Source organism: Erinaceus europaeus, chromosome 3 (assembly GCF_950295315.1).
Source record: "Erinaceus europaeus chromosome 3, mEriEur2.1, whole genome shotgun sequence".
NCBI lineage: Eukaryota > Metazoa > Chordata > Mammalia > Eulipotyphla > Erinaceidae > Erinaceus > Erinaceus europaeus.
Window position 1 is genome coordinate 156822076 of NC_080164.1, and position 16898 is coordinate 156838973.

The 16898-nt window shown below is 42.4% G+C and overlaps 1 protein-coding gene across 2 annotated transcripts in view; it reads left to right on the forward strand.

Moving 5' to 3' along the window:
* Positions 1-16898, forward strand: part of RELL1 (RELT like 1) — a 70925-nt gene that overhangs the window by 29014 nt on the left and 25013 nt on the right. For both annotated transcript variants that reach the window (XM_060188225.1, XM_060188226.1), the window contains 3 exons: positions 850-1074; positions 6072-6143; positions 16480-16537. In XM_060188225.1, the coding sequence (XP_060044208.1) occupies positions 850-1074; positions 6072-6143; positions 16480-16537 (355 nt within the window). The remainder of the gene's footprint in view (positions 1-849; positions 1075-6071; positions 6144-16479; positions 16538-16898) is intronic.

The window sequence follows — 16898 nt, forward strand, 5'->3', positions numbered from 1 at the left end:
GGTGAGTTAATTTGTTGATCCTAAGGTAGATGAAGAAGCAAAACTTTGCTTGGAGGAATTAAAAAATAATAATAATAATTACACACACACACACACACACACACACACACACACCCCACAACACAAGGGTGAGAGACCCAGTTTGTAAGTACCAGACTATAATGTGAGTACCATCAATTGTGTATGTAGAAAACCTCAGTCCTAACCCAGCCCTTCACCCCCATGCTGTATAGCCTGACTCACTAGATTCTGCTTAGTATGTTTATTTCTCTTATATTCAGTAGGACAAAGAGAAATTGTGAGGGAAGGGAGGGGAAGAGAGACCTGCAGTACTGTTTCACCACTTGTGAAGCTTCCCCCTTTGCAGATGGAGACCAGAGGTTTGAGTCAGTCCTTGTGTATGGTAACATGTGCAATTAACTATGTGTTATGGCTTTTTTTTTTTCCTCCAGGGCTATTGCTGGGGCTCAGTGCCTGCACTACAAATCCACTGCTCCTGGAGGCCATTTTTTCCCCCTTTTGTTGCCCTAGTTTTTCCATCATTGTTGTTATCATTATTGATGTCGTTGTTGTTGGGTAGGACAGAGAGAAATGGAGAGGAGAAGACAGAGAGGGGGAGAGAAAGACACCTGTAGACCTGCTTCACCGCTTGTGAAGTGACCGGCCTGCAGGTGGGGAGCCAGGGGCTCGAACTGGGATCTTTACACTGATCCTTGAGTTTTGTGCCATGTGCACTAAACCCGCTGTGCTACCCCCCCTCCCCATGCATATGGTTTTAAGAGCAAACTGAACATGAACATGTTTTGGCCCCTGACATGTCTAATGCAGCCATGCCTGTTTGTTTCTTAGACAGTGCTGCTGGTCACGCACTGAACTCCAGAACAGAGACGACACCATCGCCCACAAACAACACTGGAAATGGGCACCCTGAGTATATCGCGTATGTTCTCGTCCCTGTGTTCTTCGTCATGGGACTTCTTGGTGTCTTCATCTGCCACCTGCTTAAGAAGAAAGGCTATCGCTGTACAACAGAAGCTGAGCAAGAGGTGGAAGAGGAAAAGGTTGAGAAGATAGGTAAATAACCCAGGATCTTTTTATGGGGCTGTGAGTGGAAGAACCCTGTCACTTGTATTTTCCATCTGTATCAAGTGCAACGATTCATTGTGACAGCTGGTGGTCATGTTGTGTTACAGGAGCCACATGAAGACTTTGAAACTTTGCTTCTACTTATTTAGAAAATTACCTTTATGGTGTGTGTGTGTGTGAGAGAGAGAGAGAGAGAAAGAGAGAGAGAGAGAGGGAGGGAGGGAGGAAGGGAGGGGGAGGGGTAGACCAAAGCACTGCTCTGCTATCTATAATTTTTATTTTTAATTATAGTGGTTCATTTATTTATTTTATTTGATAAGACAGAGAATTTGAGAGAGGAAGGGGGAGCTAGAGAGGGAGAGAGAACAAGGTACACCTGCAGCACTGCTTTACCACTGTGAACTTCATGCCTGCAGGTGGGGGCTTGGGGCTTGAACCTGAGTCTTTGCACAAGGCAATGTGTGTGCTCAACTAGGTGCCTGGCCCCATCTGATGTTCTATTTGTTTTTGTCTTTCTTGTTTTCATGTGGAGTTGGGGATGGAACCCAGGACTTCACTCATACAAGATGTCTGTACTATTGCTGAGCCATGTCTTTGGCCACTTAAGTTCTTTCTTTCTTTCTTTCTTTCTTTCTTTCTTTCTTTCTTTCTTTCTTTCTTTCTTTCTTTCTTTCATGCAACTTCAATTTGATGAACATTTTAATGAGGAAAATAATCTCTACTTTGTTAGGACTGTTGTGAAATAAAGATGCATTTAGTGTTTCATCCTATGCCCACTCTGTAGATATTAATCTTTATTATTGTTATTAGACTTTTTAAAAACTAACAATGATAGAGCAATTGCTAGAGATGTAGTTGAGCTTCACATGTGTGAGGCTCTGGATTTTGGGTTCAGCACCAAAAAAATACACAAAAATTTTAGAAAAATCAAGTGGGTCTCACCATTTTTATGGCATTATTTTTGAGGATGTTCTCTGTTAAGTCTGTGAGATTGAAACTTATATTTATTAAAGTTAAACGATTATGGTCTGGGAGGATGACTCAGCGGATAAAGTTGGATTCTCAAGCATGAAGTCTCAAATTCCATTCCTTCCACTACATGTGCCAGAGTGATGATCTGGTTCTCTCCTCTTTTTCTATCATTAATTAATAAATGAAAATATAGGGAGTTGGGTGGTAGTGCAGCGGGTTAAGCACAGGTGATGCAAAGCACAAGGACCAGCATAAGGATCCCGGTTCGAGTCCCCGGCTCCCCACCTGCAGGAGAGTCGCTTCACAGGCGGTGAAGCAGGTCTGCGGGTGTCTGTCTTTCTCTCCCCCTCTCTGTCGTCTCCTCCTCTCTCCATTTCTCTCTGTCCTATCTAACAATGACAACAACAATAATAACTACAACAATAAAACAAGGGCAACAAAAGGAAATAAATAAATAAATAAATAAATAAATAAATAAATAAATAAATGAAAACATGAACGGTTGTGTGAATGGGCAGTGAAAGTAGTAAAGAACTGGTGCTTTGATATTAAGTTTAGGGTATTTTCTTCTCCCCTTCCTTCTTTATTTATTGCCATCACTGAGTATCACCACTACAGGCAAACTTTTTTTTTTAGACTTTCTTCTTTTTTAAAAAATATTTATTTATTCCTTTTTTCTGCCCTTGTTGTTTTATTGTTGTAGTTATTGTTGTTGTTATTGATGTCGTTGTTGATAGGACAGAGAGAAATGGAGAGAGGAGGGGAAGACAGAGAGGGGGAGAGAAAGATAGACACCTGCAGACCTGCTTCACTGCTTGTGAAGCGACTCCCCTGCTGGTGGGGAGCCGGGGGCTCGAACTGGGGCGTGTGCCTGTCCTTGCGCTTTGCGCTACCAGCGCTTAACCCACTGCGCTACTGCCCGACTCCCTACAGGCAAACTTCTAAAGATAGAAACAGATACACACAAAAACACACAGAAAAAGATAGAGGAGGGAGAGCAAGAGACACTGTAACACTGAAGGAAGCTTCCTTCAATGTGGCAGCCAAGCCTAAACGTGGGTTATGTGCATAACAGAGTCAGTGCACTGTCCAGGTGGGCTACCCTTGCGGTGCTCTGTTCTTCTAAACATGGAGTTGCTACGTAATGTTTGCAATAACCTAAGCCATGGAATGTTGTTTTTTTCACAGATATTCTTTCCATTTCTCCTCTAGGGGAGTTTCCTGCCCTGGGCTTTGGGGAGTAGTAAAATACCTTTCCTTAAGGGACAACTTTTGCAGACAGGGGACATTTGGAGTAAGTCACCCTTCAACTTGTCCCAAGGTGGATTGGGGGAGCTTCCTTATTCCTTGCCAGCATGCTGGCTTGTTGATGTGTGTCCCCCTTTCTCCCCACCCCTCTTGACCTTTGAGGCAGAGTGAGAACTCTTGCAGGATGAGTCATGATATGTAAGCTAATGAGCAAAAGAAAGCTGAGAGTTTGTCAACAAAGCGGAGCCTCTTCCTCTCTTTTGAAGGAGCTCTGCACTGTGGCTTAGCTGTCAGCCATTGCACTGTCCAGCCAGACTTGCACATTTGGGAGCAGGAAGACCACTGGCTAAAAAAAAAAGCCACTACTTTGGATCCGTTGACCTCTATTCACTCACTCTCTGTAGCTTAGGATGGAGTGTCTTACTTAATCCACCCCCCCCCACACACACTTCTTATTCATTAAAACATGCTGTTTAGATGAGCTGCACAGTGGAGACTTGAATTTTTCCAAAGACTCTCACATACACAGATTCCTCCCAAGTAGACTACACTTGTGATCATATAGCTACACTCAGAAATTTAGCTCATTTAAAAATGTATTTAAAAGGCCTGGAGCTCCACTTCCCCAAGTTCTACCCTACTAAGGAAAGAGAGAGGCAGGCTGGGAGTATGGATCGAACTGCCAACGCCCATGTTCAGCGGGGAAGCAATTATAGAAGCCAGACCTTCCACCTTCTGCATCCCACAATGACAGTGGGTCCATACTCCCAGAGGGTTAAAGAATAGGATACGGAGTTCTGTTGGTGGGAATTATGTGGAGGTGTAACCCTCTTTTTTATTTTTATTATTATTTTTTAATTTTTTATTTAAGAAAGGATTAATGAACAAAAACATAAGGTAGGAGGGGGTACAACTCCACACAATTCCCACCACCCAATCTCTATAACCCACCCCCTCCCATGATAGCTTTCCCATTCTCTAGCCCTCTGGGAGCATGGACCCAGGGTCATTGAGGGCTGCAGAAGGTAGAAGGTCTGGCTTCTGTAATTGCTTCCCCGCTGAACATGGGCATTGACTGGTCGGTCCATACTCCCAGTCTGCCTCTCTCTTTCCCTAGTAAGGTGTGTCTCTGGGGAAGCTGAGCTCCAGGACACATTGGTGGGGTCTTCAATCCAGGGAAGCCTGGCCAGCATCCTGGTGGCATCTGGAACCTGGTGATTGAAAAGAGAGTTAACATACGAAGCCAAACAATTTGTTGAGCAATCATGGATCCCAAGCTTGGAATAGTGGAGAAGAAGTGTTAGGGAGGTTCTCACTGCAAACTCTAGTGTACTTCTGCTTTCAGGTATATATTTTGCAGTAGTTTATGTATACGTGTGCACATAAGCTCTCTCTCACAGAAACTGGTGTATATCTAGGTTTTGGGACTTTGTTAGAAAGTGAACTACCTGAGATGAAATTAGAGTGTACTATAAAAGGAAAGGTCTCACCCGAGTAATGAAGCTGAAGGGTTGTCATTCCACACGTGAAGTCTCTGGACACAGTCTGAGGGGAAGCATGTTGAGGTGGCAATCGTTGCGTTGGTTAGGTTGTGATCGGCGGATGCAATATTATTTGGTTTGGATTGGGAGATGCATACGGGAAAGTGGGCCCTATCCAAGGGTTCCAGGACTGGGGGAAGTAGGGGCTCTATAGTGGAGATGTGAGGTTCCTGCTGTCTTAGGGTTCAAAAAGACAGTTGATAGTTAATGTTATCATCACATTATTTGTTAATTGGGTTAACTTTGAAAAGTCCTTTTGTTATGGTTTGCTGTACAGTATCCAGTATCTTGTATATAGCTGTGCTATTGGATGCTTCTAATCTACTTGGTCTAGGCTTTTGAGAGAGTCTGCATATCAAATACACAGCCTATATATTAAAAAGATTCAGTTTGTGTTTTGAGAAACTTTGAGACATACAATTGATTTTCCCCCTCTCATATTAATTAACTACTGATTTATATGTCTACATTTTGCTAGGAGTGTACATAAACACCATTGCCACCACCAAAGGACTGTGACCCATCCCTCCCGCCCACTCCCACCCCCCACTGGCCCAGGAAGCTGCATGTCTACTCCTCACCACTGGGTTTTTACTTTTGTGCCCTAGGTGTAACCCTCTTAGCCTATGTTTTTTTCAATATTTCCTTTTTATAAAAAAAAAGACAAACAAAAAAAAAAACCCTGCTGTACCAGCTGAGGAGGAATGTTTCCCCTGCAGGGAAATTATTTTCTGGCAAAGACTCTGGACTGGGCACCAAAAAAAAAAAAAAGTATTTAAAAGGAAGGGAGAGTCTTATAATCATAGGTGAATATTTACGAGATTAGAAAAAAGGTTAAAGTGTAAATTTACAAAACATTCCTGCAGTTACAATTATATTCAACATGTGTGTGCCCCCCCCCCCCCCGTAATTAGCCCTTTCCCCCTTCCATTTCTCCCCAGAGGTCCAAGGAAATCATGAGAGAGAAGACCTAGTAGAAGAACTGGTGTGGAGCTGTTGTTTTGGAAAATTGAGTGGGCTTTTTACTTGGGAAGGGATTAGTGGAAAGTTTTGATACTTATATGCCTATTACTCCTTTCAAGGAAGAAAACCTGATCTCATAGTACTGTGGCTGACTGGCTAGTTTTACTGGACAGTGTGGCCCAGGGTTCTAAGATTGAATGTCTTACTGGCTTGATCCAAGTGACCAGTTGTAACTCATCTCCCTCTCGTTTTCTCTTTCAGAGTTAAATGACAGTATAAATGAAAACAGTGACACCGTTGGGCAAATTGTCCACTACATCATGAAAAATGAAGGTAGGAATGGTTTAGTGCTGTAGAATGCTTCTCTGTTCATACCCTTTATCAAAAACCTGCTTCTTTTTAAAAAATAATTATTTATTTGTTCCCTTTTGTTGCCCTTGTTGTTTTATTGTTGTAGTTATTATTGTTGTTGTCATTGTTGGGTAGGATATAGAGAAATGGAGAGAGAAGAGGAAGACAGAGACGGGGAGAGAAAGACAGACACCTGCAGACCTGCTTCACTGCTTGTGTATGAACTTCCTATTGCTTTCCTGAAGTTAGTGTTAGCTCCTTTCACCCAAGTTCCCTGGTAGCTCAATTTCTGTCATTATCTGGCCACAAGGTTTCATAATAAGTGGGTTTGCTAAGAGCTAGTTGATTTGAGTGTTATTGAGAGCTGATCCCAGAAGTGACTTTGACCTCCCAGTGCTAAGCTCACCTGAACTGGAAAGTCACCTTACCTCATAGAGACCTGGTTTCCTCCTCTGAAGATGAGTGGTAGTATGTACCTTGTATCATCGTTGTGGCTTGTTGTAGCTGAAGTGCTTAGCATAGTGAGCTCTTAAATACCATCTGTCAATTTCTTTGTACTTAAAGTGGAGTTAGGTGCGTAGAATACAAAGTGTGGCATCGCAACTATTTACAAGTGTACACCTCACTGGCATTAAATCCATGCTGTACAACTCTCACCACTACCTAGTTCCAGAACTCTTATCATCCCGACAAAGACTCAGAAGCAATCACTGCTTTGTTTGTTTGTTTGTTGTCCACCAGGGACTTGTGCATGTGTGATTGCATTGTTCCCAGTGGAATGTTTTGCTCTCCTTTTAATTTTAGACAAAGAGAAAAAAGGAGAGGCAACAAAGCACCACTCCACAGTTTATGGGACTCCCCTCAGTTTCATGCAAGGTGCTCCTGTGTGGTGCTGGGGATTCAAACCCCGGTCCTCATGCATGGTGAAGTACACCTTCTCCTGTCTGAGCTACCTCCTGGTCCTGTGGTCTATTCTTCAATGATCTATATACTTTTGGTAGATTTCAGCATTTCTCCCTTTGAAAATGTGTCCTATGAGATGCCGGAGATCATACTCAGGGTTTCATGTCTATAGTCTACTTCTGAGCCAGCTCCGCAGCCCCAATTTTCAATTTTACTATACTGTTGTTTATGTAAGAGCACAGAGTACTGCTCCACCATCCATAGAATTCTACTGATTTTGTCTTTGCTGCTGGGAGGGAACCCAGAGCCTCTCATGTGCATGACAGTTATTCTACTACTGAACCACCTCTCTGTGGCCTCGGAGTGGTTTGTTTGTTTTGTTTTGTCTTTTCCGTTGCTAGATAGAGACAGAGAATGCAGAAAGCAAGAGAGGGAAGGGGAGAGAGAGAGAGAGAGAGAGAGAGAGAGACCACAGCACAGAAGCTTCCTTCAGTGCAATGGGAGCCAGGCTCGAACCTGGGTCACACACATGGCAAAGCAGTGCACTAGCCAAGGGAGCTATTTTGCCAGCCCTGGAATGTATTCTAAACCCCTATTCATTTTGCCTTGACTACGTCAGTTAGAGGCATTGTTCTGAAGTGTGCTTATCATCTATCTTTGAAGTCGTAGGTGCTCCTTCTCACAGGCTTAGTGGATACAGGTCCCCACACTTTGAATTCTTGTGAGAATGTAAATGAATGATTTCCTTGGGCTCTGTTTCTTAGAACTCATGTCCTATGCAGTGATGCAGCTGAGCTGTCTGCCCTAATGTTGAAATCCCTCTGTATAGCTCAATAAATGCCTCTCCTTAGACCCCTCGCTATTCAACCAGAGCACCTGCCTGGCCCGCACTGGTGGGCAGGTGTATTTGATTCAGAAAAAAATAGTCATTTCTCATGGTTTAGTTTATGTATTTTTACATTTGTTTCATGTTCAGCCTTTCCATTGCCTTTCACAGGGTGTGCTTTCTGTTTCTGTGCTCGGCACAGGTCTTGGTGCTTCACGTGTGTAGTCTCACCTAATCCTTAAGATAGCCTTTTGAAGTTGGCATATTGTACTCACTTTATAAATGAACAAAATGAAACCTCCAAGTGGTTAAACTGAGAGGCAGCCTGGACCTGTGTATGTCTCTCCTCTCTTCTTATTTGCAGTTCTCAGTTTCTGTGGGATGTAAAACCCCACAGCCAGATTCATAGGATGCTGTTAAAATGAGAACAAGAAAGATCAGGACACTTGAATTTCTGTCTCTGTCTTCCAGAGACCATCCTTCAGGGGATAATATCGTGATCCTATTTTAAAAATATTTTTATTGCATGAGTGAGAGAGAGAGAGTTGGCAGGGGTGTGAGGGGGTTGCTCTATCATTAAGCCATTTCCCCAGCCATGGCTATGCTATTCTTGAACACTTGAGAGCACTTTTTTTTTATTAATATCTTTTTCTTAAATTTTTTTTATTATCATCATTTATTGGATAGAGACAGCCAGAAATTGAGAGGGCAGGGGGGGAGATAGAGAGGGAGAGAGACAGAGAGACACCTGCAACACTACTTTACCACTCACAAAGCTTTCCCCCTGCAGGTGGGGACTGGGGGCGCGAACCTGGGTCCTTGCGCTTTGCAACACATGCACTCAACCAGGTGCGCCACCTCCCAGCTCCCCTCATTTCTGTTTTCTTAATAATTACAGGTGATTTTCAGTGTGCCCTAGGAACACACAATATATTCTCAACACAGAAGCCTCAGCCTTTATTAAAGTCTACAGAGTAAAGGGGCTGAGTTGTGGCTCATCTGGTTGAGTACACACATCACCATGCACAAGGACTCATGTTCAAGTTCATACTCCCCACCTGCAGGGAAGAGCTTCAAGAGCAGTGAAGCAGGTCTGCAGGCATCTATCCCTAGCTTCCCCTCCCCCTCTCAATTTCTCTCTGTCCTATCAAACAAACAAACAAAACAAGAAAGAAAGAAAGAAAACGGCGGATTCATAGTGCCTAGCACTGAACCCTAGTGATAACCCTAGTGGCAAAAAAAAAAAAAAGTAAGTAAGGCATGGATATGCTGTCATCCCTCCTGTACATTTGAAACTGCCTCAAGTTCTAGGGGAACTTGGAGGCCTCTGCCCTGTGGCTGATGGGCAAATGGTTGAGTGAAGTCAACTGTGAGGACGGCCCGGGGCTGCAGTTCTTCTAACTGTGCAGCATGTGTTGAGTCTTCACTACATGCCAGACCTGTTCTGAGGGAGTTCTTGGGACCAACAAGCCAGTAATTGAGATACCTCCTTTGCCCTGTACAATGAGAAACTGAGGTCCACAGTGTTTTGCTAACTTGCCAGTGGCACTCTGCTGGAAAGTAGCAGGGCTGGGATTTGAACTCTGTCGGGATAGCCTGAGGGTGCTTCTTCCCGAGCTAGTGCTCTCTGGGTTGGAGAAAACTCAACTGGAGCTGATCTAGGCTGCTGCGTGGGAGAGGGATCAGGAACTCGTGCCGCACTAACTTCGCAGGAGATACACTCTGGAACTCTCGGAGCCGGAAAGCAATTTCCAAGTGTCTTTAATCAGAAGAGCAGCTGTTTTTATACTCTCCAAGTAGGGTGGAAGCAGGATGTGACATAGAGAGGGTGGAGCGAAAAGTGACTGGTGGAAGATCAGGGTGTGACAAGGAGAGGATCAGGGTGTGACAAGGAGAGGGGATGGAGCAGGTGAGAATTCTACCACTAAACCACCAATGCCTTGGAGGGAAGGTGGTGCTTTATGTAAATGTAAAAGTGATTTATGTAAATAGATGGCAGTGGTTATGTAAATAGAATACAGTGGTTATGTAAATAGAATGCAGTGTTAAGCAGGGGGGATTTAAACCAAATGAAACAGAAGGGGTTTTTAAAAGCAGAATTAGAAGATACCAACAAACTTAGCCATCAACAGTCTGTATTTCATTACTTCTTTCTTCCCACTAGTAGAAGAGAGGGATGATAAATGTCCTCCCTTCAAAGCTCCTTAAACGCTAACTCATTATAGTCTCTAATAATCTTATGAAATAGGTCTTGTTATCATCCCACTGTACAGATAAGGCAAAAGTGGCCCAGCGAGTAAGAAACTTACCAGAGTCACACAGCTATTATGTGGCAGTGTGTTGGCAGCAGTGGGCTGCTTCTGATGACAGCAGAGGAGGAGCATAGGATTTCCTCACCTCCCACACTCATGGGCAAATGGGACTTTTTTTTTTTTTTGCCTGCAGAGTTATTGCTGAGGCACCACGGATCCACTGCTCCTGGAGGCCTTCCCCTACCCTTTTTGTTGCCCTTGTTGTGGTTATTATTATTGTTGTTAGTGATGTCATCATTGTTGGATAGGACAGAGAAAAATGGAGAGAGATGGGGAAGATGGGGGCAGAGAGAAACATAGACACCTGCAGACCTGTGTCACCGCTTGTGAAGTGACCCCCCTGCAGGTGGGGAGCCGGAGGTCCTTGCACTTCGCTTCATGCGCACTTAACCTACTGTGTTACCACCCACCCCCCTTTTAATATTTTATTTATTTTACTTTTGAGAGAGATGCAGACACACACACACACACACACACACACACACACACACCAGAGCACTGGCAATCTGGTTTATGTTGGTATGGAACCTGGGACTTTGGAGCCTCTGGCATGAGAGTCTGTTTGCATAATCATCATGCTATCTCCCCTGCCCAGACTCTTCTTTTTATTATGCCCTTCTTGTGGAAAGTTGCCTTGTGTTTATGCTGGAGTTGATTTTGACAGCTCTGTTAGATTGATACTCAAGGCATTGCTTTTTTGTTTTCCTTCCATCTCACTTCTTTCCCTTTTGCTTAACTCTTTAACCTATACCCCCCCCCCAATCTGTCCAGTGGTTTCTCCACTGACCTGTAAGACTAGATGGTAGTTCCAGTCCTTTGCCCTTGGGTTGTCCTTGGCACCAGGAGACACTTGATCTACCAGGACACCCCTCTTCTAGCTGTCACCTTCTCTTAACTCCAATCTGTGCCAAACCATAGCTAGATGATTAGATAAACACTTGGCTGCACAAACTGGTTAAAGTACCAGTTTATAACTTAGCTTTTTCAGTTTGCCTCTCAGACTTCAAGCCTCTATAGAGCAAATGTATTTTTATCTTCCCTTTATTTTTGCCATTAAAGGTCTGAGGATTTGGCTAGTGTGCTTGCTTGGTTTGGGTATGGCCCACATTTGAGCCTGGCTCCCACTGCACTGAAGGATGCTTTGGAGCTGTGGTGTCTTTTTCTCTGTCTCTTTCTGTCTAAAAAAAGGTGGCTTTAAGTCATGAAGCCCCAGGGACAGCAAAAAGGTGACTCTGAGCCTCCTATCAATTTCAACATCTTTATTGATATTTATTTTGTGTGAGTGTGTATCAGAGAGAGAGAGAGAGAGAGATTCTGAGCACTTCTAGCTCTGGCATATGATGGTAGGTACTGGGAATTGAAACTGAGACCTCTAGGGACTCACAAATGTCTGTCTTGTGCTCCAAGGTGGAACTATTGGGTTGCTGGAAAAGTCATAATGACGCTTTCTATGCAAAAATGTATCACAACTTTTCAGACAACCCAGTATCTTCTTGGACCCATATTTATTTATATGAAAGAGAATGAATGGAGGGGAGTACAGATAAGTTGATGATAATTTCACTAGTCTTTAAAACCTTCAAGCGGGGGTCTGGCTGTAGTGCAGCGGGTTAAGTGCACATGGCACGGAACTTGAGGACTGGCTAAGGATCCCAGTTCGAGCCCCTGGCTCCCCACCTGCAGGGGGGTTGCTTCACAAGAGGTGAAGCAGGTCTGCAGATGTCTATCTTTCTCTCCCCATCTCTGTCTTTTCCTCCTTTCTCTATTTCTCTCTGTCTGATCTGGCAACAACAACATCAATAACAACAATAATAATAACCACAACAAGGGCAACAAAAAAGGAAAATAAATAAAATATTAAAAAAAAACTTCAAGCATGTCAAAATATGACTTTTCTTTAAAAAAAACTGGGGAGAAAAAGATCTCATTAAAATAAATGAATCTTTAAAAAATTTTTTTTAAAAAAGGAATGAAGGTAAATGCAGCGTATCCACTGGATTTTCCCCATATTTATTTAGGTTTTATTTTATTTTTAACCTCTATGTGCATATAGTAAGCCATCTTGATATATAGTCTTCTGTCTTGCATTTTAAATTTGCTTAATCAGGCAACATTTCACCTGTGCACATGGTAACATTTCTATTTATGGTTTAAACACGTCTCAAATGTTGCAAATCAGGTTTAGTTTAGATAAATATCTCTTGGGTGAAGTGATTTTTTTTTCCAGCTTTGCACACTGATTTCCCCCCGCCTCCCAATCACAAGGCTTGAGTTAACCACTGTGCAACCTTTTTCTATGTACGCTAACTTAAAGACAGACTGGATGTCACTGGGGTTTTCCTGTGTTGTGTGGGAGTTAGGAAGGTACCTGTGACTCCATAGCTGAACTTTCCTGATAAAGGAACAATCAAGACTAGTGAGACTCTTCCTAAGTGCCCCTGACTACTGACACTGGGTAGAGGGCTGTGTGAAATTCTTTTTTTTTTTTACAGGTTTATTTTTGTTTGTTATTAATAGTTTATTACAAGATTATAAGATTACAACGTATAGTTGTTTGTTTTATTTTTAATTTATTTTGCCTCCAGGATTATTGCTGGGGCTCAGTGCTTGCACTACGAATTCACTGCTCTTGGAGGCCATCTTTTCTCTCTCTCTCTTTTTTTCTTTTTTTGTTGTCGCCCTTGTTATCCTTGTTATTGATGTTGGATAGGACAGAGAGAAATCAAGAGAGATGGGGAAGATAGGGGGAGAGAAAGATAGACACCTGCAGACCTGCTTCACTGCTTGTGAAGCAACCGAGGTCCTTCCGCCAGTCCTTGCCCTTCATGACGTGTGCTTAATCCACTGCGCTACCGCCCAGCCCCCTGTGTGAAATTCTTATCTGAGGCCCAATTTCTTCTGTGGCAAAAAAAAGGACTCCTTTATAAACTACTGTCATTCCCAAGTGACTCTCTGAAACTTTCTGATTATACAAATCTTTTATTAATCTTTCTAGAATTGTTTTACAATTTGAGACCTCTAAAAGTTCATCATTATGTAGGTGGTTTTCTCTGCCAACTATTCAGTTTCTTTTTTAAAGTTTTTTTAAAAGACTTATTTATTTATTTTTTTTGTCTTTTTTTTTTTTTTTTTACCTCCAGGGTTATTGCTGGGGCTTGGTGCCTGTACTACAAATCCACTGCTCCTAGAGGCCATTTTTTCCCATTTTGTTGCCCTCGTTGTTGTAGTTATTGTTGCCACTGATGTTGTTGGATAGGACAGAGAGAAATAGAGAGAGGTGGGGAGACGGGGGGGGGGGGATAGACACCTGCAGACCTGTTTCACCATTTGTGAAGTGACACCCCCCCACACACACACAGGTGGGGAGCCGGGGGATTGAACCAGAATCCTTATGCCAGTCCTTGAGCTTTGCACCATGTGCACTTAACCCACTGCACTACTGCCTGGCCCCCTCTTAAAAAATTTTTTTTTAATTTGTTATTAATAGTTTGTTACAAGATTGTAAGATTACAGTGTATATAGTTCCCACCACACCCACCACAAAGTTCTGTGTCCCCACCCTCCAACTTTCCAGAGATAACCACTACCTGGCAACTATTTCAACATTTTATTTTAAATTGCTCATCTTCTACGTGAATTTTGTTATTGCTGCTTTGATTTTTTTCAGACATTTTTTGTGCATGCTGCTTTTTCCCTCTCTTATAATTATAGTTTTGAAATTTCCTAAATGAAAGTAGTGTGTGTCTGTTGGAAAACTTATTGTTTTTCCTAAGCTATTTATCTGAACAGAAAGCTGTTTTTCTGAGTCCTCATTATTAGTCAAAAGGGAAATGGCTGGTGTCACTAGTTCATACTTTAATTTGTCTTACAGAGAATTTGTTTGTTTTTTGTAGTATTAGAGAAGATATTTTCTGATCATTTAAACATTTGCAAGAAGTTTAGGTCAAAACTTAGGTTTGGAAATGTATTTGGTCATCATCATAGTTATGAAGGTAAAAAAAAATTGTTTCAGAAAAGAACAGTTTGACCTGCTAGTACTTCTTTAAAAAAAAAAAAAAACAACCTTTATTTACAAGGGTTCTGATGGAGTGTATTTGTAGTGTGGAGCAGAAATAATCTAATTTTATATATAAAATAAAGTTATACTTAGAGTACATAAATAGATATGTATCTGCAGTACTGTAATTTCATGGGAAAGTTAATTAGGGAGAAAATATCCAAAATACTTGTAGGCAGAATAATGATCATTTAAATTAAGTTAGTTTATTACCATTATTTTAAAAAGAAATGTATTTTAATCAGCATGTGGGGGCAGGATGCTGCTCTTCTCTGACTTATGACAATGCCTCAAGTTGAGCTTGGAAGCTCTAAGCCTTATGCATGGAAGTGACTTGTGATAAATTGAGCAAATTGACTTGAAATAAATTTATTTTTTCCAAATATTTATTTATTTATGTATTCCCTTTTGTTGCCCTTGTTGTTTTATTGTTGTAGTTATTATTGATGTCGTTGTTGTTGGATAGGACAGAGAGAAATTGAGAGGAGGGGAAGACAGAGAGGGGGAGAGAAAGACACCAGCATACCTGCTTCACCGCCTGTGAAGCGACTCCCCTGCAGGTGGAGAGCTGGGGGCTGGAACCGGGATCCTTAAGCCAGTCCTTGCGCTTTGCGACACGTGCACTTAACCCGGTGAGCTACCACCCAACTCCCCGAAATAAATTTAAAAAGTTGAGAAACCAGTAGGATTAATTATAATTTACACTTAACCATAACTTTGTTTGCTAAGCTTCACTCTGAATACTTAAAAGCATCAGTATTGAAGCCAGAGTTAGTGTTCCCCTTCAGAGGATGTCATGTGAGATGGTAAGTGTTGGCATTATTGGCCCATGTGACTAGTAGTGATATTTTATATTATCTCTAGATAATTTTTTTTGGGGTGTGTGTGTGGTCAGTCATGAGAAGAGTGCTTTAAAAATAATCAACTGGAGATTTATGAGTCAGTAATAACATTAGACTGCAGCAATTACATATCCAGGAAAATCTTGAACATTCGTTTTAAGCTGTCATTCTTGAGGGCCTGACGAGTCTAAAAGGCACAAGGGGATTTTGGGTGGCACATGTTGCAATGTGCAAGGACCCAGGTTTCAGGCTTCAGGAATGGTGAACCAGTGCTGCAGGTTTCTCTCTATCTCTTCTCCCATCCTTGCAATTTTTCTCTGCCTCTACCCTAAATCAATGAAATAGTTAAAAAAGAAAGAAAGAAAGATAGAAGGAAAAAGAGAAAAAGACAAAAGAGTCTAAATGAACCTGTGTATCTCTTTAGGTGTGGGGCTGTGAGGACCGAAGAAACTTGGATTTAGTTTACCTTTGTTGATGGCTTACCCCCTGCCCCAATTTTAAATTAAGCAAGCAAACAAACAACAACAAAGAAATCACCACTAGAAGTTTGACTTTCGGGAGTCGGGCTAGCGCTATGGGCTAACAGGTGGCGCAAAGCACGAGGACCCGCGTAAGGATCTTGGTTTGAGCCACGGCTCCCCACCTGGGAGTGCAGCGGCTTAAGCGCAGGTGGTGCAAAGCAAAAGGACAGGCGTAAGGATCCCGGTTCAAGCCCCTGGCTCCCTTCCCGCAGGGGTGTCGCTTCACAAGTGGTGAAGCAGGTCTGAAGGGCGCCTCTGTCTTCCCCTCCCCTCTCCATTTCTCTCTGTCCTATCCAACAACAATGACATCAATAACAACAACAATAACTACAACAATAAAACAAGGGCAACAAAAAGGAATAAATATTTTTTAAAAACTGAAAAAGTTTCATTTTCCTTAGTCCTTGTTGGATAGCGTTATCTGTGTTTTGAGCTAATTATTTGTCCACATGCCTGTTGCTTGAATGCAAGTCTCTTAAGACATCCATTTTTCTGCTGCATATTTACCAGTGTGATTTACATGCAGCAGAAGCATGTAGATTTTCTTTTGACTTGAGAGAGGGGAAATCACATGATTTTCCTCCGTTGTAATGCTGTGATGATAACTGAAGCTCTGCCGTGGATCTGCTTTGTTTTGTGTAGACTCTCTGTCTCTCATACTAAATGCCTATGTGGTAAAAGTTATTGGCAGATGCTATCACATGGCGGGGTTACCTGGGGGAAGGACTGTCCCTTCTCAGGGCATCATTTGTGAATTGATGGAGCTCAGATGTTTTTCTGAGTAATTTTTCTGATGTGATAAACCCACAATTACCTGTCTTACTTATTATATATTCCCTCTTTTTCCTTCCCTTTAGCCAATGCTGATGTTTTAAAGGCAATGGTAGCAGATAACACCTTGTGTGATCCGGAAAGGTGAGTGTCCCTCCCCATTTCATGGGACTTCTGTTTTTAGTTATCTGAGATCAGATTTCCCAACCTTGACACTGTTGACTTTTGGTCTAGAGAATTCTTTGCTGTGGGAAACGGTCTTGTGCTTTGTCGATGTTGACCAGCGCTCTTGACCTCACTCACTGTATGGCTCTTTTCCCCTCCCTGAGACAATTGGGAATGTCTCCACCTTTGTCAGTGTCTCCAGGAGACACAGTGCCCGCAGACTGAGAACTACTGTATCTGGAGAATAGTGAAGAAACCTGGAAGAAACCTTGGACTTTGGACCTGGGCTGGTTCTGCCTTTCCTCATCGGTTAACTGTCTCCACTTATTAAAGTAAATTA